This window comes from Mobula birostris, chromosome 2 (genome assembly GCF_030028105.1).
Source record: "Mobula birostris isolate sMobBir1 chromosome 2, sMobBir1.hap1, whole genome shotgun sequence".
Lineage (NCBI taxonomy): Eukaryota > Metazoa > Chordata > Chondrichthyes > Myliobatiformes > Myliobatidae > Mobula > Mobula birostris.
This window is the reverse complement of record NC_092371.1, coordinates 104,371,939-104,399,334: the sequence shown is the minus strand read 5'-3', so window position 1 is coordinate 104,399,334 and position 27,396 is coordinate 104,371,939. Positions and strand designations below refer to the sequence as shown.

The 27,396-nt window shown below is 44.0% G+C and overlaps 1 protein-coding gene across 2 annotated transcripts in view; it reads right to left on the bottom strand.

Moving 5' to 3' along the window:
• The window catches only part of snx17 (sorting nexin 17), an 88,463-nt gene that overhangs the window by 22,266 nt on the left and 38,801 nt on the right, over positions 1-27,396 (bottom strand). For both annotated transcript variants that reach the window (XM_072245867.1, XM_072245873.1), the window contains exons 4-10: positions 26,726-26,790; positions 14,368-14,478; positions 13,534-13,624; positions 12,468-12,555; positions 10,617-10,686; positions 6,772-6,864; positions 4,883-5,086 (exon numbers count right to left, since the gene is read on the bottom strand). In XM_072245867.1, the coding sequence (XP_072101968.1) occupies positions 4,883-5,086; positions 6,772-6,864; positions 10,617-10,686; positions 12,468-12,555; positions 13,534-13,624; positions 14,368-14,478; positions 26,726-26,790 (722 nt within the window). The remainder of the gene's footprint in view (positions 1-4,882; positions 5,087-6,771; positions 6,865-10,616; positions 10,687-12,467; positions 12,556-13,533; positions 13,625-14,367; positions 14,479-26,725; positions 26,791-27,396) is intronic.

Genomic DNA, 27,396 nt, shown 5'->3' with positions numbered 1-27,396 from the left:
TATCTAAAAAGGAATGATGGATATTTTTAAGGTTGATGAATCTGAAGTCAGTGAAGAGTGGAATGAATACAAAATAAGATCTCTTTTTAGAAAAAGAGTAAAAGGCAATCCAACATTACAGAAAAATTTGATCAGAGTTCCTTGTGGATGTAACAATTACTGTCCTTAATATTACCACCATGGAGGTACACAAGCCTGAAGACCCACACTCAAAGATTTAAAAGTAGCTTTTTCACCTCTGCCATTTGATATCTGAATGGTCCATGTACCCCATTATTCCTGTTTTGCATTCTATTTTGCAATCTATAGCATGTTTAAGTCTGCACTGTTCTGCTGCTGCAAAAACTTACACATCAATAAACCTGGTTCTGACATACTACATTTGGATGTTTAAGAACTATTCAATATGGTGTGTGCCATGAAAACGTCGTGGTTAGTGTGAAGTTTGGAGTTCAATTCCAGCACTGTCCTCATGGAGCTTGTTATCCCCATTGACTGTGTGGGTGCTCTGGTTTCCTCCCTCTGTCCAAAGATTTACCATTTAGCAGGTTCATGGGTCATTGTAAATTGTCCTGTGATTGGTGTAGGATTAAATAGGTGGGCTGCTGAGTAGCATGACCCAAGGGCCTATTCTGCGCTGTATCTCCAAATAAAATGGTGCCACATAAGAGTACTTAGGAATGGGTGTACCCTACTGACAAACAGGTGAGTGACATACACAACAAACCGTAAGGCCCAAGGGAGTGCTGATCAACAGAGGGACTTGGGGTACAAGTCAGTCGATCCTTGAAAGTGGTAGCACAGGTAGATAAGATGAAGTTCATTGGCTATGGTACAGAATATAAGAGCTCTTTTATGGTGTAATGAACAGAAAAGGTTAAAAGATGAGACATTGTATTACAACTTTATAAAACATTTATTAATGTACTTCTATAGCACAGTGCACATTTTGGGTTGCCACACAAGGATGTGATTGCACTGGATTGGGTGCAGAAGAGATTCAAGGAAAAAACTGGATAGGCTAGACTTGCTTTCCTTGAGGTGGAGATGAATGAAGGGTGACTCGATAGAGGTACATAAAAGGAGAGATGCAGAGCGTAGATGGTAAACCGCTTTGGTGGGGTTGACTAATATAGGTGGCATAGGTTTGAGAAAGGACATGAAGAGTGTATCAAAGGGGGAGAATGATGTGTTGCCCAAGGAAGCGGTGGAGACAGATTCTCTCATGACATTTAGAAAACATGTGCGAAGTACTTAGACCATAAGACATAGGAGCAGAATTAGCCCATTCAGCCTTTTGAGTTTGCTCCACCATTCTATCATGGCTGATCCCAGATCACACACAACAGCCCTCTCACCATATCCCTTGATGCAGTGACCAATCAGGAAACAATTTTCGCTTTAAATATACCCATGGTCTTGACCTCCACAGCTGTCTGTGGCAGAGCATTCCACAGATTCATTATTCTCAGGATAAAAAAATTCCTTCTTACCTCTGTTCTAAAGGGTTGGCCCTCAATTTTGAGGCTGTCCCCTCAGGTTCTGGACACCCCCACCGTAGGAAACATCCTGTCCACATCCACCTTATCTAGTCCTTTCAACATTCGGTAGGTTTCAATGAGATCCTCACCCCGCATTCTTCTAAACTCCAGTGAGTACAAGCCCAAAGCTGCCAAATGCTCCTCAAATGTTAACCCCTTCATTCTTGGTATCATCCTCATGAAACTCCTTTGGGCTCTCTTCAATGGCAACACATCCTTTCTGAGATAATGGGGTCCAAAACTGTTGACAATACTCTAAATGCGGACTGATTAGTGCAAAGAGACTGGGAAGAAGGTGCTGAGGCCATTATTGAATGGCAGAATTGGCTCAAAGACTAGTCTCCTAGTTTTTATAATCTATTCCCCTTTAAATGAATGCCAACATTGCATTTGCCTTCTTTACCGCAGACTTAACCTGTAAATTAACTTTCTGGGAGTCTTGCACGAGGGCTCCCAAGTCCCTTTACAACTCTGATGTCTGCATTTTCTCCCCATTTAGTCTGCACTTTTGTTCCTTTTACCAAAATACACTATCATACATTTCCCAACTGTGTTCCATCTGCCACTTTTTTGCCCATTCTTCCAATTTGGCGAAGTCCTTCTGCAATCACATTACTTCCTCAGTGCCACCCATCCCTCCACCTATATTATCATCAGCAAACTTTGCTACAAAGCCATCAATTCCACTATAATTAACAAATAATAGGAAAATGTTGAACTGTTGTGACACAGAAGGCCACAGGATCAGACCAGAAAGGTAGATGGGTAGTACGAATGTGATGGGAATGATGTGTTTATAAAGAATATTGAGCGCAGTACATGGAAATTGCACAGGACATATTCCAGGAGCAGAATTAGGCCATTCGACCCATCGAGTCTGCTCTGCAATATATAATTACACAACAAGCAAATTATAAATAAAGATTCAGCGGAGTTTAGGGAGATGATAGGTGATGTTGTTGGAATGAGACTCGGGGAAGGTTACAGGGTTATCGCTGAGAGGATATTCCTTCAGTGAGGTTGTCTACAAAAAGACGGCAGAGATTCAAAATAATAACTACTCATTTAAAACAAAAGATGAGATATTTCTTCGAATGAATTGCTGGAACCTCTACCCTGGAAATATATGAGAACACTACTGAATGATTATGAATGGGAATAGAAAGGCGATGAAGGGGCAAAGTGGTCAAGGGAGTATTGCGAAGAGATTGAGAAGAAGGTGCTGAGGCTATTATTGAATGGCAGAGTTGGCTCCAAGACCCAATTAGTCTTATCCCGCTCGTTTCTTAAAGTATGGCAATGATGGGCAAGATCATCCCACAATTCCTCAATCTTCCATAACCAAAGAACATAAGACCATAAGACATTGGAGCAGGATTAGGCTATTCAGCCCATCGAGTGTTCTGTCTTTTCATTATGGCTGATTTTTTTATCCCTCAATCCCATTCTCCTGCCTTCTCCAAGTAACCTTTGATATCCTAATAAATCAAGAGCCTATCAATCTCTGCTTTAAATATACTCAATGACTTAGCCTCCACAGCCATTTGTAGCAATGTATTCCACAGATTCACCATCCTCAGATTTTATACTCTGGTCCTCTGAAAATGAATAATAACATCGCATTTGCTTCCTTACCACCAAATCAATTTGCAGATTAACCTTTAAGGAATCCTGCATGAAAACTCCCAAGTTCCTTCGTGCTTCTGATTTTTGAATTTTCTCCCCATTTAGAAAGTCGTTTTTGCCTTTTTTCCTTCTGCCAAAGGGCACGACTGTACACCTCCCCACACTATCTGCAACTTCTTTTCCCATTTTCCCCAATCTGTCCAAGTCCTTCTGCAGATTCCGTGCTTCCTGAACACTACCTGCCCCGCCACCTATCTTCGTCTTGTATGCAAACTTGGCTACAAAGCCATCAATTCTGTCATCCAAATCATTGACATATAACATGCAGTGCCAACATTGACCACTTCTGGTGGCTGCCACCACCAGACACTGGCAGCCAGTCACCAGACTAGGTCCCCTTTATTCCCAATCTTTGCTTCCTGCCAGGCAGCCAATCTTCCATCCATGCTAGTACCTTTCCTGTAATATAACGGGCTCTTGCTAAGCACCCTCATCTATGGAAACTTGTCAAAGGTCTTCTGAATGAGTTGTTGTAAGCTGGCATCAGACCTAAAGTAAACCAGCTCACAACAAAAGTAAGGGTTTATTTTAGTCAATGGTATAATGTTTCAGCTAGGAGTGCAATAACTGCAAACAGCATTTGCAAAACTCTATAAACCAGCCTCAAGTAGTGACAGCTCTGGTATCTGTGCTGGAGATCTGCACAGCTTGGCCAGGAGCCAGCAGAGACTACCTGCCAGTGTGACAGCTAACCAATTGGACCAATATAAATGCGAGCACTCAGCTGCCCACTAATGACACCAATTCAGAAGATGACGAAACGTTTACAACCTAACCTCCAGGTTCGGCGAACAACCCTACAAACAAGCAGCCAACCTGAGCTACCTACCTTCTCTTTCATTTCAAACAGGAATGTATACTTTACACCTTTCAATAAAATTCTTTTTTCTCCTATTGCAGAACATATTCCAGTTTAGAATGGTATGCATGTCAATCGTTAAGAAGTTGGTCATAAGTTGTTTGGGACTGAGGCCTCTATCTCTTTACTGTTAATGACCAACTTCCTGACCACTTTCCTTGGAATTGCATGTGCGTAAAGAAATTATATTTGTAGTCATGAGTTGGTCAAAATGACAGAACCAATAATGGAACGAGGGCCTGCTTGTTCTTCAGGAATTGTTTAAGGGAATGATGAAGAGCAAAGTGTCAGTGGAAGCAGAAATAATCAGTATCAGTGCTCGAGGCTGATGGTTTAAAATATTAATCAGGATATCACCAACATTCCCCTGCTCTTCAAATCAGTTTTTGTGTCAACTTACAGGCTGGATGACAAAACTGAAGTTTATTGTCTTTCACAAAAAGCACCCCAAACCACAAATGGCTATCCCATCTGCATCAAATTATCACTCCAGAATGATAAGTATACTCACCTCTCATTAGCGTTTAAACCATAGTTTGCTAACAAAAAAAAGTCATTGTTGACACCAAAGTTATTCATGAAAATTCAGAAAAATGGATTGAATCAGTCATATTTCCAATTTTAAAAGCACCTGATAAATTTTCTAAAATATTTGGAAACAATTTTCAGATAATTAAAATTTTACTATTTAAAGGAACAGTAATTTTAATTTAAAAATAATCAAACATGTAAAATTCTGTACAATATGAATACTCAAATAATGAGCAAGATGTTTCAAAATTTCTGTCCTACTCACCGAGGAAGTAACACGCCAGCACCTCATACGCGTGACCTTGAAACTGCCTTCTTTGATCTGATCATTGGGCAACTTGACATGGAAATTCAGTTCATTATTGCCAGCACTAACTATTACATGGCAACCTTTTTCTGGAAAATCAGTGATACAAGGATCAAATTTGATGTATCCATAATACTTCAGCGTTTGCGCCAGGCTGATAAACTGCACAGAAGGATAACAATTTACTTTTGCAAGTCTGTAAGATGAAATCAAGTTCACTTTAAAGTACAAATATATATAATCAAAGACTTCCCTAAATTAAAACAAAACTGAATAGCATACAAGCTTGCCAAGGCAGCAGAAAGACACCAAAATAAAATTACGAGAATGACATAAAATCAGAGAAATCTTACTTGATTTGTTCTATATTGGGATAGCCCATAAGACACAGGAGCAAAATTAGGCCACTTGGCTGATCGAGTCAGCCCCACCATTCCATCACACTTGATTTATTATCTCTCAACCCCATTGTCCAGCCGTATTCTCATAATCTTTGACGCCCCTACCAATCGGGAACTTATCAACCCCTGCTTTAAATATACACAATGACTTGGCCTCCACAACTGTTCATGGCAATGAATTCCTCAGATTCACCACAGAAATTCCTCATCTCCATTTTAAATGGACACCCCTCTATTCTGAGGCTGTGCTCTCTGGTCCAAGAATCAGCCACAACAGGAAACATCCTCTCCACATCCACTCTACCTTGGCCTTTCAATATTTCATAGGTTTCAATGGGATCGCTCCTCAGTCTTCTATCTTGGGATATATCGAGGTCTTAGAAAAATAACTCAAGCACTTAATTAATGCTGGACAGAATGAAAAGCAGACAAGTTATATTTTTGTATTACACCCTGGTAATGAGCAAAATCTGGTATCCATATGGAGGTTATTCGACAGTGCAGAGAAAATATTAATGAGGCTAGTTCTGGGGATTTAAGAACTAATTTCATGAGGGCATTAGTGGACAAATTCAAGGAATCTTCATCTCATGTTCTTGGATATTTATTGCTTATTTATTATCCCTCCCCACCTTTTTGTATTTGTTCAGTTTGTCAACTTTTGTCTTTTATACATTGGTTGTTTATCCACCTTGTGTGCAGTCTTTCATTGATCCTATCGTGTTTCTTTGTATTTACGATGTATGCCCGCAACAAAGTATTTGGCGTAGCATAAGGTGACGTGCATGTACTTTGACAATAAATACACTCTGAACTTTGAGATAGTAACCAAGACAAGACTACAGGTCCTGAATACCAGATAAACCTGCTTAAGGTTAATATCCTTACTGAAATTCAACTGCCAAAACCACATGCAATACCTTGTATGGGATTTAACCAAAACCCTGTGGAACTGATTTGTTGCACCATCATACCACTCCCCCAACTACTTTTACAAGGGTAGTCATTTTTGTACTTTTAGTTCTTAGCAACGGCTGCATGCACAATCAAATTCTTCTGCTCCTCCACAGTTGCTATTTAGAAAATTAATGCAGCTTAATGTTCTGTTTATGTAGCTTAAGATGCTTCCTTTCATGGTGAACCAGGGAAATTTAGTACAAAGCCTGTATCCTAAAGAACATACAATGAATTACATTGCTACTATCTATAGGTCTGCTATTTGCCTACCAATTACCAAGCATAAGGCCACTTCAAATTCCTGTTTTGTTGCTAAACTTGTATGGAATATTATCAAATGTAGCTTGATAAATCACATTGCCAAACAAGTCTACAGGTAGTAGCAAAATGTAAAATACTGATATTAATGTGTTTAGTTTCAAAACTAATTCCAGTCAATTATAGGCTTCTCTTTTGTCAACCCATTCCAAACAAGATTATAGAACTTACCTCTTTTTTCGAACCTTTCTCTTGAAGTGATTTTAATTGTCGGTGCTGCTCCTTGTTGACAAGGATCCACCCACGTTCAATATCAGCTACCGTCTGTGACACAATTGAAAACACGGTTCAACTTTTTTTTTCCCCCGATATATCAACAGCATCATAACTCAAAGATCACAGAAACCTTGTGGTTTAGATGGCAGCCATTTAGCTCATCATGTCCTTGAAGTAGAGAGAATGGCACTTTGCATGGAGGTGTCAGCCCTTTACCTTTTCCACCTATCACGTCCCAGTTTCTCACTTGATTTCCCTCCCTCACCTGCCTACCTGGCTTCACCTATCACCTGCTAGCTTGTACTCCTCCCCACTCCCCCAACCTTCTTATTCTGGCTCTTTCCCCTTTTCTTTCCAGTTCTGATGAAGTGTCTCAGTCTGAAACGTTGACTGCTGAGTTCCTCCAGCATTTTGCGTGTGTTACAGTGGTTTATCATGGATTAAGGTCAGAATACCACAATAACTGTAAAAATAGCCCAAGAATTATAAGGAACTTAGAGGTAATTTGGGGCTATTTAAATATACTACTCAAAATGGAAGTGGTACCTCCAAAAATTGAGCAGGTTCTCAGTGCCACAGGGCAGTAACACATCTATTATCATGTCCACAAGTACAGTGAGGTACAAGTACAATGAAAACTCTGCATGCAGCAGTATCATGGGCATGCTCGTTCAAACAACACACAGAACATAAATTATGCATAATTACACACAGCAAAGAGAAAAGTACAGCAAAAAATGACACAAGTACAAAACAAATAGACGTGCATAGTAGTGGAAGAAGTGGTCTGTTGTGTTCTGTTACTCAGGCAGGGTTCAGGTTTTGAAGGTCAAGTGCAAGCTTATTGTCCTTTCAACCATTTACATATATACTGCTAAACAAAACAACATCTCTCTGGATCAAAGTGACACAACACCATACATATGACTCACACATAAAGTAATTTATTTGTGGTAATATAATCAAACAATAAGGAGCATTTACGAGGCAAGTTTAAAAAGTAAACGGGCATAACGCTTCTGGTGCTTCATATGTGGTGAGACCTGGGTGGTGGCAAGTAGTTCAGCAATCACACAGCCTAGCAGAGGCTATTTTCCATCCTAGCAGTTCTTGTCCTAATGCTTCGGTACCTCCTGCCTGAGGGCAAGGGATCAAAGACATTGTTGGACAGATAGGAGGAATCATTGACAATGTTAAGGGCCCTCCTGGCAAATGTCTTGGACCCTGATGATTCTCTCAGCAGTCCTCAAAATCCTTTGCAGGATCTTCTAGTCAGATGCCTTGCAGTTCCTGTACCAGGCAGTGATGCAGCTGATCAGGACACACTCAATGGTGTTCCTGTAAAAAACTGGTTAGAATGGGAGCACGGGGAACTCCGCTCACCTCAATCTTGTCAAGGAGTGGAGATGCTGCTGTGCTTTCTTAAATAAAGAGATTGGATCAATTCAAGACCGTAATGGTTGCAGGAAAATAGCTATTCCTGAACCTGGTAGAGTGGGATTTCAGGTTTCTATACCTCCTACCTGATGGAATCAGGGAGAAGAGGGTACAATTTGAATGGCGAGGATCCATTATGAATGTGGCCTCTTTCCTGCGATAGTCCCTCCTGTAGATGCTGCTAACTTTGGGGAGGGTTGTGTCTACTGCAATAGTCACCCAAGTCTATGAGAAAACTCAAAACCATGATAATGTGCCTTAAAAAGATTACTGCTGGTAACCTGCAACTTGTCTATTACATTATGTGAAAACATAGCTCAGCCAAGACTGCCTAAAGATACTTACCTGATTTCTAGCATTTTTAAGTCTTGATTCAGCACTTAATATACAAAACATTACATTGGCTATTCTGCTTCATTACATCTTGTAAGTTAACACAAATGTTCTTATAATGAAGTCTAATGATTACCAGATGAAAATACGATTAGTATTCTGAGGTATTCCAGCTTCTCTGGTTTTTATTATTTTTAAACTTTTTACTAGCAATTATTAATGTGCAAAGGGACTGCTTGTAAATTTCTAAAGGGAAGAACTCTTTACTGTACTTAAAGACAAATGAAAAGTTAAACATTACATATTTAGGGTAATTGATAATGGGTAAAGCCCCCCACCACTGAGCACATCTACACAGAGCACTGTTGCAGGAAAGCAGCATCCATCATAATGGACCCCCATGATCCAGGCCATACTCTTTTCTTGCTGTACCATCAGCAAGGTGGTACAGGAGCCTCAGGACTCACACCACCAGGTTCAGGAACAGTTATTACCCTTCAACCATCAGGCTCTTGGCAATGGTGGTGGAGGGGGATACGATAGGGTCTTTTAAGAGACATTTAGATATGTACATGGAGCTTAGTAAAATAGAGGGGTATAGGTAAGCATAGTAATTTCTAAGGTAGGGACATATTCAGCACAACTTTGTGGGCTGAAGGGCCTGTATTGTGCTATAGGTTTTCTATGTTTCTATGTTCCTGAACCAGAGGGAATAACGACACTTGCCCCATCACTGAACTGTTCCCATAACATACACACCTTTCCCTCCCCCACTATCTCTGCATTCCGCAGGGATCGCTCCCTACGCAACTCCCTTGTCCATTTGTCTCCCCCATCCCTCCCCACTGATCTCCCTCCTGGCACTTATCCGTGTAAGCGGAACAAGTGCTACACATGCCCTTACACTTCCTCCCTTACCACCATTCAGGGCCCCAAACAGTCCTTCCAGGTGAGGCAACACTTCACCTGTGAGTCAGCTGGGGTGATATACTGAGTCCGGTGCTCCCAATGTGGCTTTTTATATATTGGCGAGACCCGACGCAGACTGGGAGACCGCTTTGCTGAACATCTACGCTCTGTCCGCCAGAGAAAGCAGGATCTCCCAGTGGCCACACATTTTAATTCCACATCCCATTCCCATTCTGACATGTCTATCCACGGCCTCCTCTACTGTAAAGATGAAGCCACACTCAGGTTGGAGGAACAACACCTTATATTCCGTCTGGGTAGCCTCCAACCTGATGGCATGAACATCGACTTCTCTAACTTCCGCTAATGCCCCACCTCCCCCTCGTACCCCATCTGTTACTTATTTTTATACACACATTCTTTCTCTCACTCTCCTTTTTCTCCCTCTGTCCCTCTGAATATACCCCTTGCCCATCCTCTGGGTCCCCCCCCCCCCTTGTCTTTCTTCCCGGACCTCCTGTCCCATGATCCTCTCGTATCCCTTTTGCCTATCACCTGTCCAGCTCTTGGCTCCATCCCTTCCCCTCCTGTCTTCTCCTATCATTTTGGATCTCCCCCTCCCTCTCCAACTTTCAAATCCCTTACTCACTCTTCCTTCAGTTAGTCCTGACGAAGGGTCTCGGCCTGAAACGTCGACTGCACCTCTTCCTAGAGATGCTGCCTGGCCTGCTGCGTTCACCAGCAACTTTGATGTGTGTTGCTTGAATTTCCAGCATCTGCAGAATTCCTGTTGTTCCCATAACATTTGGTCTCACTTTTAAGGATTCTTCATCTCATGTTCTCTATATTTATTGCTTATTTATTATTATAGTTATTTATTTTCTTCCTTTTTGCATTTGTGCAGTTTGTCTTTTGCACATTGGTTGTTTGTCTGTCCTGTTGGCTGAGGTCTTTCATGGATTCTATTATGTTTCTTTCTATTTACTGTGAATGCCCACAAGAAAATGAATCCCAGGGTTGTATATGGTAACATATATGTACTTTGATAATGAATTTTCTTTGAACTTTGACTATACTGTTTCTGGACTGCAAATTAACTTGCTAACTAAGACCAGTCTTACCTGGGCATATAACAGATTCAATCCAATTCTATTTTCCATTACATCATTATCATAGGCAGAATCCCAATAGCTATAAACAAAGCAGTATTATTAGTACAGTCACTTACATGCATTTCATATTAATCTTCCCCAGAAGTTTGTCCTCCTGCTATCTTTAGCAACTAATGCTAATGGCAATCTCTTACACATTTCAAAAACTCTTAGTAACATTGCTGGGTATTAGAAATTCAACAGCTGAAAAGAGAATGCACATCTATACCAAATGAAAAACTCAAATACGAAAACAAATACTGTAAATTGGTTTTAAGTAGTGGATTTATGTTTGTACCATTAAAAAAAATCTCAACAATTAGATGGAAAACTCATGAAGCATGGTTAACTTTCATGAATATATCCTCGGTCACTGTAAGAGATTTTTCCCACCATGTTCAAAAATTGAACTAGCATTCTCCAATGGCTCAAGCAGGGATTTGATGGATGGCATGAATCATAACATTGCTCACCGTTGGATCAATTGTTCTCTAGTCAAAAGAGCTTGGAATTAATTACATCTTCTCCCATCCCTACTTATTTGAATTAATAACTTATTTTAGACAAGAGAAACAATGCAAATATTTTCTCTTAATATATTACACAACTTTGTAAAATTGGAAAATCGTACAAGCCTTCAGTTTAAAAAGATGTTAATGGGCACATAAGCAAAATTAAATCTTATTGAATTAAGTTTAAAGCTTATCAGCAGTGCCTATTTATTCTTCCAACATGAAATCCAAAGAACTAATTTATATAAGAGATCTAAAAAATGTTCCAAAAGGCAGCATTGATCACATGGTACATGCACCATCTAAAGACTAATATGTTGAATGACTGCTACAGCTTCCTTGAGATTATACAATATTTGATGGAATTTTACCAATTAAAGACAAAACCCATAGCTCCTTTACTAGCTGAGCTACACACAACCAGAACTAATAAATTCAACTACAGGTCAACCTTCACTAATCCGACTACCTGTCATCCAGTTCCTTCGATAATCCGGTACTGATTATGCTTAATGTGATCCTTCTATAATTCAGCATTTTCACTAATCCGGCACTCCTCAGGTCCCAATGGTGCCGGATTAGTGAAGGTTGACCTGTAGTACAAATTGTTCAGTGACTTGCCAAATATTCCCAACATTCTCTTTTGTTTTACATCCATTACATTGCTAATGTTTTGCACCTCAGTTCCTTATTGTCCTCTTCCCTCAAGGTTTATCTGTGACTAATATCACTCCCAAAGAGACCACCTGTAATGATTACACCAGCTTCTACATTCACCCGGGACTAATATCATTCCCAGAAAGGTCACCCGCAATGATTACACCAGCCTCTTATATTCATCTGGCACTAAAATCATTCCCAGAAAGGTCACCCGCAATGATTACAGCAGCCTCTATATTCACCCAGGACTAACATCATTCCCAAAGGACCACCCGCATTGATTACAACAGCCTCGATATTCACCCAGTACTAATATCACCCCAAAATTGTCATTGTCTCTCCAAGTCTCTGTCCCATCACAAACATTTTTTTGTTGTTCTCTAAAACTTTTCTCTTTCTCTGGAATTTAATGTGCTTCATTTCTAACTTTTCCCAATTATAAAGAAGGATCATCCACCTAAAATATTACGTTGCTCTCTTCACAGATGCTGCTCAACCTAAGCAAATCCAGCATTTTGAATTTATTGCAAAATGTCTTCTGCAAAAAGCAGCAAGTTATTAATTTTTAAAATAAATTGGAATTGCATGTTTAGAACCCAGATCAGTTATCTTCAGAGAACTTGAAATAAAAAAAAATATATATTTTTACCTCTTTCGCAGCACTATTTTATATTCTGAATTCTTCAAGCTTGTGACCGAAATATAGGGTAATTCAAACTCCTGTAGTTTTCGTACAACTTAGTAAGAATTCATAAAAATGAAGTTAATATCAAAAATAAACAAATTTAGAGTGTTATTCCTACTTCAGTTTATCTTTATAGATTTTTCCATTTCTTTCATATTATGTAATTGATCCTTTCTTCTGATTTCGAAGTCTACCACTAGTCCACCTATTGCCTGTCAATATCAGATTAAAAACAGATACAATATCCAGAACAGAAATAAGTGCTTAGCTCAAGATTATCTTTAATTTTGTGATACAGCACAGAGCAAGCCCTTCGAACCACACCACCCCAGCAACTCCCGACAAACCTGATCAACCCTAACTAATCATGGAACAAATTACAATGACCAATTAATCTACCTGGTATAATGTAGTACAATGCATGACCATTAATGACAGGGTTACATAAACGCACCCCAAATCAGATGCAGCCCACTAAACAGTTGCAATTCAAGGTCCTGGAGAGATCTCTTTACAGCCTTCATGTTATAATACTGTAAGTCTATTCACAATTATAAACACTTGAAATGTTACCAACTGGAATCATACTACTGCTATGCCTGGTTAAGAAATTTGTCAACTTGCTTTTTTAAAAAAATTTTAAGCAGAACATTTCTGAAAGGCTAATTAAATATTTGCTGAGTTTTGTTATTTACATTCGAGGTCCATTACACAGTATGGTGCAACTTTTGAACACTGCCTATCCAAATGCCAAGTAGAATAAGACTGTATATTCCTCCTCTTTCATTCAGTCTTTACGGCTGGCAGGAAGAGGCTGCGCAATATCATTTTACATTGGAACTGAAATCTGAATCCAGTAGACACAAAATGCTGTAATTACTAAATCAGCAAATCCATTGTTTAATTACTTATCAAATAAAAGCACTCCCAATTTTGATCCATTTCAAGAGAACTTTCCACCAAAATTCAAAAAAGAAAACTTTAATATGTCTTCTTCTGAGTTATGGAATAATTTAATTAATAAACTTACAAGAACAACCACCATCACTTCCTTCTCGGATAAGGAAAAGGCTGAAGTATCCGACTAGGTCATCAGGAAGATCTAGTTTCGAGGCAACTGCCTTTAATAATAATAAAAGAAGTGTTAGAACATTTCTGTTAATCAAAATACCAGAAATATTCTAAATTCCTACAAGTGAATACACCAAAGTCAAATGATTGGTTTCTGTTTTAGGCTAAGCAGCAGTGATCACAATCAACTGAAGAGCAAATGACCCTTGTAATTTTCTCCCAAGAGGGCAGGGAAGGCAAGAGATTGACATTTTTGCAGATACCAAGGTAATCAACGGATGAGATTGGTACAACCATGTGATATGGAGGTAAAAGATGAGCTGTGGTCTTACTGAATGCAGAGGGAAAAGATCAGCTTTGATTCACTCTTAATGCTGGAGCAGCAGAATAGACTATGCTCCTTTCTATTTTGATGCTCTTATAATTAAAAAAATGGTTCTTTATTTGATGTAATCCATTATGAGTGCTAATTTAGCATAACCAAAAAATATTTATATGTAATGCATTAACACGGTATTGCATTAATCTTAACAGCAACACCAAGTGCAGCTGGAAAAATCTTGGGTTTTTAATAATTTTCACAATACAAAAAATTTGGGAATATAGAAATACTAATTACTTGCAGATGATGAAATACAACACAGAAATGATACAGGTTTAAAAATCAGATATTTCCCTGGCAAGTACATTTGACTGTTTGTAGGCAGAGTTAAAATTATACTGATTGCACTTCACAAATACAAGATCTGAATCATTTTGCTGAAATTTGTATAAACTGTAGATTTATTCTTACCTCTAACACATCTTCTGTCTGATCTGAGCTGAAAATATTAACTTTCACTTTCTGTCCATTGGATAGACAGACATCCAGCTGTACTTCTTGAGTTGGAATCTGCTGAGTTTCCTAAACATACCAAATTGTTGAAACCATGAAGACCAGTTTTTCTATATATTTGTTAAAAAAATACAAGTTATCTCAGTTGTCATTGATTGATAATTAAGACATCTCTTCATTATCATACTATATTCAAATCAGTTAATTTGAAATCTGCAATTGAACCTGTAGATGAGAATGCCGCTGGTCTTGGTTGAAATGAATGAGTTATAAACTTCACACATCAAAGTTGCAGGTGAACGCAGCAGGCCAGGCAGCATCTCTAGGAAGAGGGCCGAAACGTCGACTGTACCTCTTCCTAGAGATGCTGCCTGGCCTGCTGTGTTCACCAGCAACTTTGATGTATGTTGCTTGAATTTCCAGCATCTGCAGAATTCCTCGTGTTGGAGTTATAAACTTGCAGCTTAGAAACACAGAAAACCTACAGCACAGTACAGGTCCTTTGGCCCACAAAGCTGTTGAGAACTACTGAGGCTTACCCATAGCCCTCTATTTTTAAGCTCCATGTATCCATCCAGGAGTCCCTTAAAAGACCCCATCGTTTCCACCTCCACCACTGCTGCCGACAGCCCATTCCACGCACTCACCACTCTCTGCGTAAAAAACTTACCCGACATCTCCTCTATACCTACTTCCAAGCACATAAAAACATTGCCCTCTTGTGCTAGACATTTCAGTCCTGGGAAAAAAGCCTCTGACTATCCACACGATCAATGCCTCTCGTTATCTTGTGTAACGTTCCGTTATTTTGGCTCGTGTATGTCTAGGGGAAATCCCGCCCAGCACCTGCTTCAGCAGTCCTCTCAGGGTCAATCGTCGCCCGAATCAATCACAAACATCAATCATCAGCCAGCACACCCAGTAAATTTTAACACATACACTTTATAGATATTACTAATTCTAGGGCATTAATATACATTTGATACAGAGAGGAAAGTAATGAAAAAAAAGGCGCCAACACTTATTCAAAGTCCAAGTTCTTCGCGCGCTACCGTTGGAGCTCAAGTTCGACGTCAGACGACCACCCGAATTCCGTCGACCCACGGCTCGGGACCACCCGAAGTGATCGACCGGAGCCTCTCCGCACGTCCGCCGTCCTCCTCGTCTCTCCTCCCGACTCCCCGCCAAAACTCAGTCCACAGTCATATCATACAGCATGGCATCCGAAAACAAAACGATACATAACCACCCATTGGCTAATAGCACCCTCTTATCACCCTCTAAACCACAATAAACTGCTAGCGCAAACTCTCTGCAGCGTTAAAACACAACAAAGCCGCATTCCACAGATTAACATAACAAAAATCGCCATTTTAAATGTAACAAAAGAAAGACCCCGTACACTCTCCCCCCACCTAAAAAAGTCATGCCCTCATGACGTTAACAGAATTCACTAGTACTCCTTGTAAAACACAAAACCCAACCCAGGTGCATAAAGCAGTGACATAACTTTGCAGGGCAGTAGAGATCACACCCTGCTCTCCCGGCGCTATATAAGTGAGTCTTTCCGGGGGATGCCTACTCCTCTGAGGCCTCAGGACTTCCTCTGTGGACTCTCCCTGTTCAGACACCCCAGGTGACCCCTCGAGCCTATCTGTCGGACCTTCCCCTTCACCGGGATCCCTCTGCCCCGGTGAGCCCTCTGGCTCGGGTTCTGCCTCCACCCTCTCCTCCCCCAATGCCGGCTGTAATACAGGCGGCTCTGCAACACCCTCCCTCGGTCCCCCTGACTCAGTGATGGAAGGGCCAAGAGTCTCTTCTCCTGGCACCGGGGAATCAGCGAACGGAAGCAGGTACCACACGTCCGAATCATCATCTTCCGATGACGTATCCCTTCTCGAGGTGGGGACCGGCCCCGTTTTCTTCGCAGCGGCCTCTTCCCACGCCCCGCGCCCTCGCAGAGTCCTCGTACTAGGAGTAAACTCCCATTCGGACTCTGGGTCCATCTTCACCTCTCGACCCAGAGGCAACAGGTGGTTCCGATGAAGTACCTTGACAGGCCCCTGCCCGCCCTCAGGTCTCACCCGGTAAACCGGGAGATTCGGCATCTGACTCTCCACCACATATGGGGTGGCTGCCCAACGGTCCGCCAACTTGTGCTTACCCTGTAGTCCTAAATTCCGGATAAGGACTCGGTCTCCCGGCAATAGCTGGACAAACTTTACCTTCTGATCATACCTCCTTTTATTCCGCTGGTTCTGCTTGGTGGCTGCCGCCTCAGCCAACTCGTACGCCCTTTTCAACTCTCTCCTCATATCGGACACGTACTTCAGACATGGCTTCGAAGGTATTTCCCCCGCTTCAGTCCCAAAACACAGATCAATGGGCAACCTTGTTTCCCGTCCGAACATCAGATAGTAGGGCGAGTACCCCGTAGCATCATTGCGAGTACAATTGTAACAATGAACCAAATGGGCGATGTGCTGACTCCACTTACTCTTCCGTCCAATCTCCAAGGTGCCGAGCATGTCCAGCAGGGTCCGGTTAAACCTCTCGGGCTGAGGATCACCCTGCGGGTGATAGGGGGTGGTTCTGGACTTTTCAACCCCAAGCATATCCAGCAATTCATGGATAAGCCTGCTCTCGAAGTCCCGTCCCTGATCACTGTGGATCCGCCGGGGAAGGCCATAATGAACAAAGTACTTCTCCCATAACACCTTCGCCACTGTAGTCGCTTTCTGATCCTTAGTAGGAAAAGCCTGCGCATATCTAGTGTAGTGATCCGTGAGGACCAAAACATTCGCGGTATTGCTGGTGTCCGGCTCAATAGACAGGAAATCCATACACACCAGGTCCATGGGTCCCGCACTCTGCAAGTGGGATAACGGAGCCGCCTGCGCAGGCAAGGTCTTCCTCCTGACGCAACGGCTACAGGTCTTACAGTATTCTTCCACCTCCCCCCTCATCCGGGGCCAGTAAAACCGGTCCTTGACTAATCCATAGGTCTTCTCTACCCCTAAGTGCCCGGAATCATCATGTAGAGCCTGAAGCACAGCCTTTCGATACTTCTCGGGCATGACCAGCTGCCAGCGCCGGGGGTGGTCCGGAGGCGACGTGACTCAGTACAGGACGTGGTTCTTCAGCTTCAACCGGGGCCACTCCTTCAGTAGTAGAGGAACGGAGGCATGTTTCGCCTTCTCCACCTGCCCCATATCACCCTGGCTAACCGCGTACCAGATAGTGCCAAGGCTTGGGTCATCACGCTGAGCCGCCTGTACTTCCTGGTGACTCAACTCCGGCAGCTGCCGGTTCCTCAGAGCAGTCACATTACAGTAACCAGTGGGCAGCGCGTCACCGTCAGCCCCCAGTTGATCTACTGCCCGATCCGTTCCCATCTGTGCTCCTACTTCCCCGTCGCTCCCAACTTGACACATGGCCTTTACTCCCTGGGCAGGGACACTCTTCCACTCCTCGGCCGTGCCCGACTCGTCGTGCGCCCGACGAGACAGGGCATCTGCAACGATGTTCCGACTCCCCGGGCGGTACTTCAGGCTGAACTCATAGGCAGACAAGGCTGCTAACCACCGGTGCCCAGTAGCGTCCAGCTTCGCCGAAGTCAGGATATAAGTGAGGGGGTTGTTATCAGTTCTCACTTCAAACTGGGCCCCGTATAGGTAGTCACTCAACTTGTCTACCACCGCCCATTTCAATGCCAAGAACTCCAGCTTGTGAGTGGGATAGTTTCTCTCAGATGGCGACAAGCTCCGACTGACAAACGCCACTGGCCTCAATCCGTTTCCCTGTTCCTGGTACAGAACAGCCCCCAGACCGTCGTGACTGGCATCAGTGTGTAGAACATACGGCTTCCGGGGATCAGCAAAAGCCAACACTGGGGCCTGTGTCAGCTCCCTTTTTAGAGATTGGAACGCCTCCTCACATTGAGCATCCCACCTCACTCCAAAAGGCTCCCCCGGGTTCAAGTATCCTCCTACCTCCGACCCTCGGTCTCCCTTCCTCCTCCTCCCCACAGGTGGATAGCCACACAGCAGCTGGTTCAATGGATGACTCATTTTCGCATATCCTTTCACGAATCGCCGGTAATATCCGCAAAACCCCAAAAACGAGCGTAAGGCGCTCACCTTCTGAGGTCTCGGCCAGGTGGTGACTGCGGGTATCTTACCCGGATCGGTGGCCACTCCATTTCGCGAGATTATGTGCCCGACATAGCTGACCGACGTCTTACAGAACTGGCATTTATCCAGGGAAAGTTTTAACCCTTCCTCTTTCAGCCGACTCAGCACCTTCAGCAGCCGCTCCTCATGTTCCTCCAACGTAGATCCAAACACTATCAGGTCGTCCAGGTACACCAATACCTCCAGCAGGTTCATGTCCCCCACTGTCCGCTCCATGAGCCGCTGAAAGGTGGCTGGGGCCCCCGAGATACCTTGGGGCATTCGTTCGAACTGGAAAAACCCCAGGGTACAGATAAAGGCTGTCTTCTCCTTATCAGTCTCGCTCATCGGAATCTGGTAATACCCACTCCGCAAATCCAATACACTGAACCACTGTGCACCACTCAGACAGGTCAATGCATCTTCCACCCTCGGGACCGTATATTGGTCGGGAACAGTGCGGCGGTTCAGGGTCCTATAGTCCACGCACATGCGTACCTTCCCATTTTTCTTCCTTGCCACCACTATGGGGGACGCATATGGGCTTCGGGACTCCGCAATAATCCCTGCATCTTTCAACTGCCGCAAGTGCTGCCGCACATCCTCCACATCTGCTGGGGCCAACCGCCGCGACCTCTCCCTAAACGGGGTGTCATTTGTTACCCGAATGGTGTGCCGAGTGCTCTTGGAAAACCCTACATCAAACTCGCCCTGAGAAAAGACATCCCCTAACTTCAGCATCTTCTCCACCAGCCTGCTCTTATACGCCGGCGGTACAGGGGAGTTTTCAAAATTAAAGGCCTCCTCGGTCAGCCGCCCCCCGTCTCCCAATAGTTCTCTTCCAGTGGGCTTCACGGGGGCGCTGGACATCACCGTCACCGGGAACAAGTGCGCGAGGGGCATCCCGTGCTTAAAGGTGATCTCCCTCTCCGTTATGTTCCGTATCATCACCCCCATCCGCCGTGCCTGTACAGCTGAGGGCCTCTGCAATTCAGGTCTCACCAGCGCCCCAGCCGGGAACCAGGACTCCCTTTCCAGGTCGTCGGGGGCGTCTACTAGCAGGGCCTCTCCCGGCGGCAATCCGGGGAATCTGGGGGTTCCCATCACTAATGCCGCCTCCCCTGGCTGTATCACCTTAGGTCTCGCCTGAGTGCACCACACCGTCCCTCGTTTGCACTCCGGGTCCAGCCCCTGGGGGTCACTCACTCCTTCGTACACTCCTCGGAACACGGGGTGTACCGAGAGGGTCTCCAAAAAGTTCTCCCCCCCCCTTCTTCTTACAGGCTCCCAAGAGCCGTCGCACCAGAGGGGAGTTAGTCCCCACCAACAGGGCAGCACCACCGGTCTCCACCGGGTCCGGACAAACCAACACCAGCGTCTCAAAGGCTTCCGATACTCCCACATCTCCCTCTGAAAATTCCAATCTCACTGACAAGTATCCATCGTACGGGTAATCACCATCACTTATGCCCCAAATCTCCAATGCGTTAAACGGAGTTACTGCCAAATGCTTCAGATATTTGTGGTAGAACGACCGGTACAGTAAGGTAACCTGCGACCCGGTGTCAAGGATGGCTTTCGCAAAGATTCCCTCTAACCGTAGGGACACGCTGGAACGGGGTCCCACCAGCCCATCTGGAATTTGGGCTTGTTCGTTCCGGGGTTCCATAGGGGTTTTCTGGGAACGTGTTCCTCCCGAGACTCCAGTCCGTTCCCTCACTGAGCCTCTCTTAAGTTTCCCGACACCTCTCCCTTCTTGGTGGCCTGGGGGCCCTCCCCCCTCGGCGCATCTCGTCTCTCACAATCCTTCCGTAAGTGGCCAGCTTCCCCACAGTGGTAGCACGCCCCCGGCCACTCACATTCCCGGCGGAAATGCCCCTCTCTCCCACAGTTATAGCACCCGCTACTCGCCGCCTCTCTCCTCCCGATACGGGCCCCCGAGGACCCCTTGGATTTCTCTGGTCTCATCCCGGCTACCACCTCCTGAACCGCTGAAGACCGTCCCTGAGGGTCCGAGCCCCCTGGTCGGCCCAAAGCACACTCCTCGGCCCGTACCTCTCGGATCAGCCGTCCGAATGATGGAGGGGAGCTCTGCTTAAATGACTGCCGTACACTCCAAGCCACCCTGTCATCCTCCCGGGAACCGCTACATATCTGGCTCATCCTTAACTCCGCCACATCGTCCTCCCTCACTATACCTCGTCGCAGCAACCCCGTAAGCTTTCCTTCCAGCCTGAAAGCATAGTCGGAGAGCTTTTCCCCTCTTCTCTGCCCCATCCGTTGAAACTCTGCTAAATGCCGCCAGGGATCCCCTGACAGTCCAAACACTTCCTCCAAAGCGTCTAAACACTCCGATAGGGAAGCCAAGGGGCGTGCCGCTCTCAGATCGCGGACCACCCGGGCTGCCCCGCCCCTTAAGCTTTCCACCAATTGCTGTCTCTTTTCCTCATCCGAAACTGGCCACACCTCTAACAATTGGGATGTATCTTCAACCCAGGTCTCATAGTCATCCTCCCCTTCCGGGGTGGGCTTGGCTCCCGAGAAAATTCTCAGCTTCGGGCGGTGCACCTCAACCCTTCTCGCCAGGGAGGTAATGGCAGCCGTTAACTCGGCGGTCTCCTCAAGCCCATGGGGGCGAGGCCTGGCCAAACCTTCCCACTCCACACCTCTACCTCTTGCTACGGGCACCCGGCCGGGGGCCTCATCTAGCTCCTCCTCCTCCGGCACCTCCTCACTTGCGTCCTCGGGGAGGGTATGGAGACCTCCCCCTGGACATGGACTGTCGCTGGTAATTCTAAAGTCATGACGTCGGCACTCGCCCGCACCAACATCCAGCTAGCTTCCAGTTCTTTCCCACCCCTTCTAGCTACAAGTTCTACCTGCCCGATACCTTTAATCAAACTCAACCCTCGCACCAGTACCTCTGCCGGAATGCGATAATCGACCCCGCTTACCACACACGCATGATTCACCGGTACCTCCTCCATTTCACACCAACTTACAATCTTATCTCGCTCCATCTTCACACCACTTACCGCAACCACAAGTACAACTTTCCCGAAAAAAAAATCCAAATCCCGGACGAGCCCCCACTTGTAACGTTCCGTTATTTTGGCTCGTGTATGTCTAGGGGAAATCCCGCCCAGCACCTGCTTCAGCAGTCCCCTCAGGGTCAATCGTCGCCCGAATCAATCACAAACATCAATCATCAGCCAGCACACCCAGTAAATTTTAACACATACACTTTATAGATATTACTAATTCTAGGGCATTAATATACATTTGATACAGAGAGGAAAGTAATGAAAAAAAAGGCGCCAACACTTATTCAAAGTCCAAGTTCTTCGCGCGCTACCGTTGGAGCTCAAGTTCGACGTCAGACGACCACCCAAATTCCGTCGACCCACGGCTCGGGACCACCCGAAGTGATCGACCGGAGCCTCTCCGCACGTCCGCCGTCCTCCTCGTCTCTCCTCCCGACTCCCCGCCAAAACTCAGTCCACAGTCATATCATACAGCATGGCATCCGAAAACAAAACGATACATAACCACCCATTGGCTAATAGCACCCTCTTATCACCCTCTAAACCACAATAAACTGCTAGCGCAAACTCTCTGCAGCGTTAAAACACAACAAAGCCGCATTCCACAGATTAACATAACAAAAATCGCCATTTTAAATGTAACAAAAGAAAGACCCCGTACACTTGTACACCTCTTATCAGGTCACCTCTCATCCTCTGTCACTCCAAGGAGAAAAGGCCGAGTTCACTCAATCTATTCTCATAAGGCATGCTCCCCAATCCAGGCAACATTGTTGTAAATCTTCTCTGCACCCTTGCTATGGTTTCCACGTCCTTCCTGTAGTGAGGCAACTAGAATTAAGCACAGTACTCCAAGTGGGGTCTGACCAGGGTCCTATATAGCTGCTACATTACCTCTCAGCTCTTAAACTCAATCCCACGATTGATAAAGGCCAATGAACCATATGCCTTCTTAACCACAGAGTCAACATGCGTAGCAGCTTTGAGTGTCCTATGTACTCAAACCCCAAGATCCCTCTGATCCTCCACACTGCCAAGAGTCTTACCATTAATGCTATATTCTGCCATCATATTTGACCTACCAAAATGAACCACCTCACATTTAACTGGGTTGAACTCTATCTGCCACTTCTCAGCCTAGTTTTGCATGATATCAATGTCCCGCTGTAACCTCCAACAGCCCTCCACACTATCTACAACAGCCCCAACCTTTGTGTCATCAGCAAATTTACTAACCTATCCCTTCACTTACTCATCCAGGTCATTTAGATAAAAAAAATCACAAAGAGTAGGGGTCCCAGAACAGATCCCTGAGGCACACCACTGGTCATCAGCCTCCATGCAGAATATGACCCACCTACAACCATTCTCTGCCTTCTGTGGGCAAGCCAGTTCTGGATCCACAAAGCAATGTCCCCTTAGATCCCATGCCTCCTTACATTCTCAGTAAGCCTTGCATGGGGTACCTTATCAAATGCCTTGCTAAAATCCATATACACAACATCTATGGCTCTACCTTCATCAATGTGTTTAATCACATCCTCAAAAAATTCAATCAGGCTCATAAACCATGCTGACTATTCCTAATTATATTATGCCTCTCCAAATGTTCATAAATCCTGCCTCTCAGGATCTTCTCCATCAACTTACCAACCACTGAAGTAAGACTCACTGGCCTATAATTTCCTGGGCTATCCCTACTCCCTTTCTTGAATAAGGGAACATCCATAACCCTCCAATCCTCGGGAATCTCCCCCGTCCTCATTGATGATGCAAAGGTCATCACCAGAGGCTCAGCAATCTCCTCCCTCGCTTCCCACAGTAGCCTGGAAGATATCCTGTCCGGTCCCAGTGACCTACCCAACTTGATGCTTTCCAAAAGCTCCAGCACATCCTCTTCCTTAATATCTACATGCTCAAGCTTTTCAGTCCACTGCAAGTCATCCCTACAATCACCAAGATCTACTTCCATAGTGAATACTGAAGCAAAGTATTCATTAGGTACTTCTGCCATTTCCTCCAGTTCCACACATATTTTTCCACTATCACACTTCATTGGTCCAATTCTCTCACATCTTATCCTCTTTGCTCTTCACATACTTGTAGAATGCCTTGGGGTTTTACTTTATCCTGTCCACCAAGGCCTTCTCATGGCCCCTTCTGGCTCTCCTAATTTCATTCTTGAGCTCCTTCCTGCGAGCCTTATAATCTTCTAAATCTCTATCACTACCTAGTTTTTTTCTGAACCTTTTGTAAGCTCTTTCCTGTTGACTAGATTTACAACAGCCTTTGTACACCATGGTTCCTGTATACTTTCCTTGTCTCATTGGAACGTATCTAAGCAGAACCCCACGCAAATATCCCCTGAACATTTCCACATTTCTTCCGTACGTTTCCCTAAGAACACCTGTTTCCAATTTATGCTTCCAAGTTTCTGCCTGATAGCCTCACATTTCCCCTTACTCCAATTAAACGTTTCCCTAACTTGTCTGTTCCTATCCCTCTCCAATGCTATGGTAAAGGAGATAGAATTGTGATCACTATCTCCAAAATGCTCTCCCACTGAGAGACCTGACACCTGACCAGGTTCATTTCCCAATACCAGATCAAGTACAGCTCTTGTAGGCCTATCTACATATTGTGTCAAGAAACCTTCCTGAACACACCTAACAAACTTCACCCCATCTAAACCCCTCACTCTAGGGAAATGCCAATCAATATTTGGGAAATTAAAATCTCCCACAACAACCCTGTTATTATTACGCCTTTCCAGAACCTGTCTTCCTATCTGCTCCTCGATATCCCTGTTACTATTGGATGGTCTATAAAAAAACACCCAGTAGAGTTATTGACCCCATCCTATTCCTAACTTCCACCCACAGAGACTCTGTAGATAACCCCTCCATGACTTCCTCCTTTTCTGCAGCCGTGACACTATATCTGATCATCAGTGCCACACCCCCACTTCTTTTGCCTCCCCCCCTGTCCTTTCTGAAACATCTAAAGCCTGGCACTTGAAGTAGCCATTCCTGCCCCTGCACCATCCAAGTCTCTGTTATGGCCACAACATCATAGCTCCAAGTGCTGATCCACGCTCTAAGCTCATCCACTTTATTCATAATACACCTCGCATTAAAATAGACACATCTCAAACCATCGGTCTGAGTGCGTCCCTTCTCTATCAGCTGCCTATCTTCCCTTTCGCACTGTTTCCAAACTTTGTCTATTTGTGAGCCAACCTCCCTTTCCTCCGTCACTTCAGTTTGGTTCCCACCCCCCAGCAATTCTAGTTTAAACTCTCCCCAATAGCCTTTGGAAACCTCCCCACCAGGATATTTGTCCCCCTGGGATTCAAGTGCAACCTGTCCTTTTTGTACAGGTCACACCTGCCCCAGAAGAGGCCCCAATGATCCAGAAATCCGAATCCTTGCCCCCTGCTCCAATCTCTCAGCTACACATTTATCCTTCACATTCTATTCCTATATTCTCTGTCATGTGGTACAGGCAGTAATCCTGAGATTAGTCCCTTTGAGGTCCTGCTTCTCAACTTCCTTCCTAACTCCCTGTAGTCTGCTTTCAGGACCTTCTCCCTTGGTAATAGCTGAAGTCACCGATCTTGTAGGCTCTGCCCAGAAAGCGGCAATGGCAAATGTAGAAAAATTTGCCAAGAACAATCATGGTCATGGAAATACCATAGTCGGCCACGTCATATGACATGGCACATAATGAACAAGCCAACCTGCAGCTGAGTATCACTACAGATAGAGCTGCTGCCCAAGAGCTACAGCAACCCCAGTTCATTACTGACTTGTGGTCTATCTGCATGGCATTTACACATTCTCTGTGGCTGCACAAGTTCACTCCAGCTTCCTGCTGTCAGAATTCAGACGAGACAGACAGAGGCAAAGGAATAGAAATCGAATGGTTGTTGGTAAGTGAGAGATGAGTGGGGGATTGCTCTGAAAGTCAGATAGGCCAAATGGCCTTGCTCAATATCATAGGGAAGCATGAAAGAAAAACATTGCAAGTTACACTACTCCCTCATTTTGCAAGGATCACATCCTTTATATCCTATTTTGCAGATTTTTAGCTCTAATTTTTTTAAGTGGCTGAAATGAAACAATTCCTTTGTTTTTTCATTATAAAAAGTGCAGAGTTAAAGGAGCTACAATGTCACTTGACAATGATGGATATGCAGCAACTTTAATAATGGATGAACACGTCTCATTTTTCACTAAGCACTAAGTGACAATGGAACTTTTTGTCAGTATTTTAAACCATCACTCTGGGGAAGATAAATCAACAGCTCAAAAGTTAAACTGATAAAATGCAAATTTTTGACAACATCTGGACTTTCAGGTGGTTCTGAAAAAAATCTTTGAAGGAAACATTATAACAGCATAACAAATAGTTGGGTGAATATGGGCTGAACAGACTTCAAAGTGCAATTAAAATGTAAAACTCTCCTAGGTACAGCAGCAGAGCAAAGGCCAGATTTCAAGTGATGAGATACAAAAGCCAAAATTAATTTTGTCTCCCTCCCAACCACCTGTCATTTCCTGTCAGTCACTTTATATACAAACATTCCTGTGTGCGGCATCACTTTATAGACATGTATATAAGCTATGTACTTCTTTACCTTATTGTGTTTTTGTGTGCTGCATTGGATCCAGAGTAGAAATTATTTTGTTCTCCTTACACTTGTGTCCTGGAAATTACATTAACTAATTTTGAAATATTCTCCAAGCTGAGAATTCTCACCAAGGTCAGTCAACATTTACTCTTCCATTGAAAAACTATCTTACTCAGCAGATAAAAGCTAACATGATCTACAGGAAAGTAGACTGGCAGCCTAGATCATATATCATACCATGAAATTAGATACAAAAAAACACAGCAAAGCTAGTGTTATTAATTCAGCAAAATTGATGTGAAACAAAATAAAAATCACCTCTCAAGCCCCATGAAGTGTTATCAGTATTAAGATGGTTTCCTTCAGTCCTTGGCCGATAGCTCAATTCAGTACTTTAATATCAATGGTAAACTGTTCTCTGGCATTCTTCTTGATTTGTTTTGTGGTTAATATGAATACCAACATACCTGCTGTGCCTTCCTGAGGAAGCTGTTGAATGCTTCACTGCTGCCAAGCAGGGAATCTTGGCGCACTAGGACAAGATAAGAATCAGTTAAGCCAAAGCACAAAAATTGTTCCTAAATAAATATTATGTAAATGTATATTCTCTCAGGTTTGGAAGATTTCAAAGTTAGTTGATAATTACTTCAACTCTAGGCAAGCAAGTTATTTTCATTTACAAAGGATGCCAAGAGTGTAAAACTCTTCAACTTTTTCAGGAGAGGACCAGCTTCTTTGTCCTGTGCCATAAGATTTCTGAATGGACAATGAACCAATGTACACCACCTCACTATTTATTTCCCATTTTTTTTTGTTCTTTGCACTACATGTGCATGCAGACACACAAACACATATACACAGGGTTATACCTGTCATTTTCAAGGACAGGAAAATCCATGCAATTATCTTTTGTTACAACTCCCATTTGAAAAGTAGAAGCATAGGGGCAGGAGAGGAGCAAATACAGTCGGCCCTCTTTATCCGATTGGTTCCGGGTCCCCTCGCGGATACTCAAGTCCCTTATTCAACCTGTCTCAATGCGGTGGACCTTAGAACCCAGCGGAACCCTGGACCTTATTTAACCTGTCTCAGTGCGGTGGACATTAGGACCCGGTGGTAGAGCTCTGAATCCGCAGTT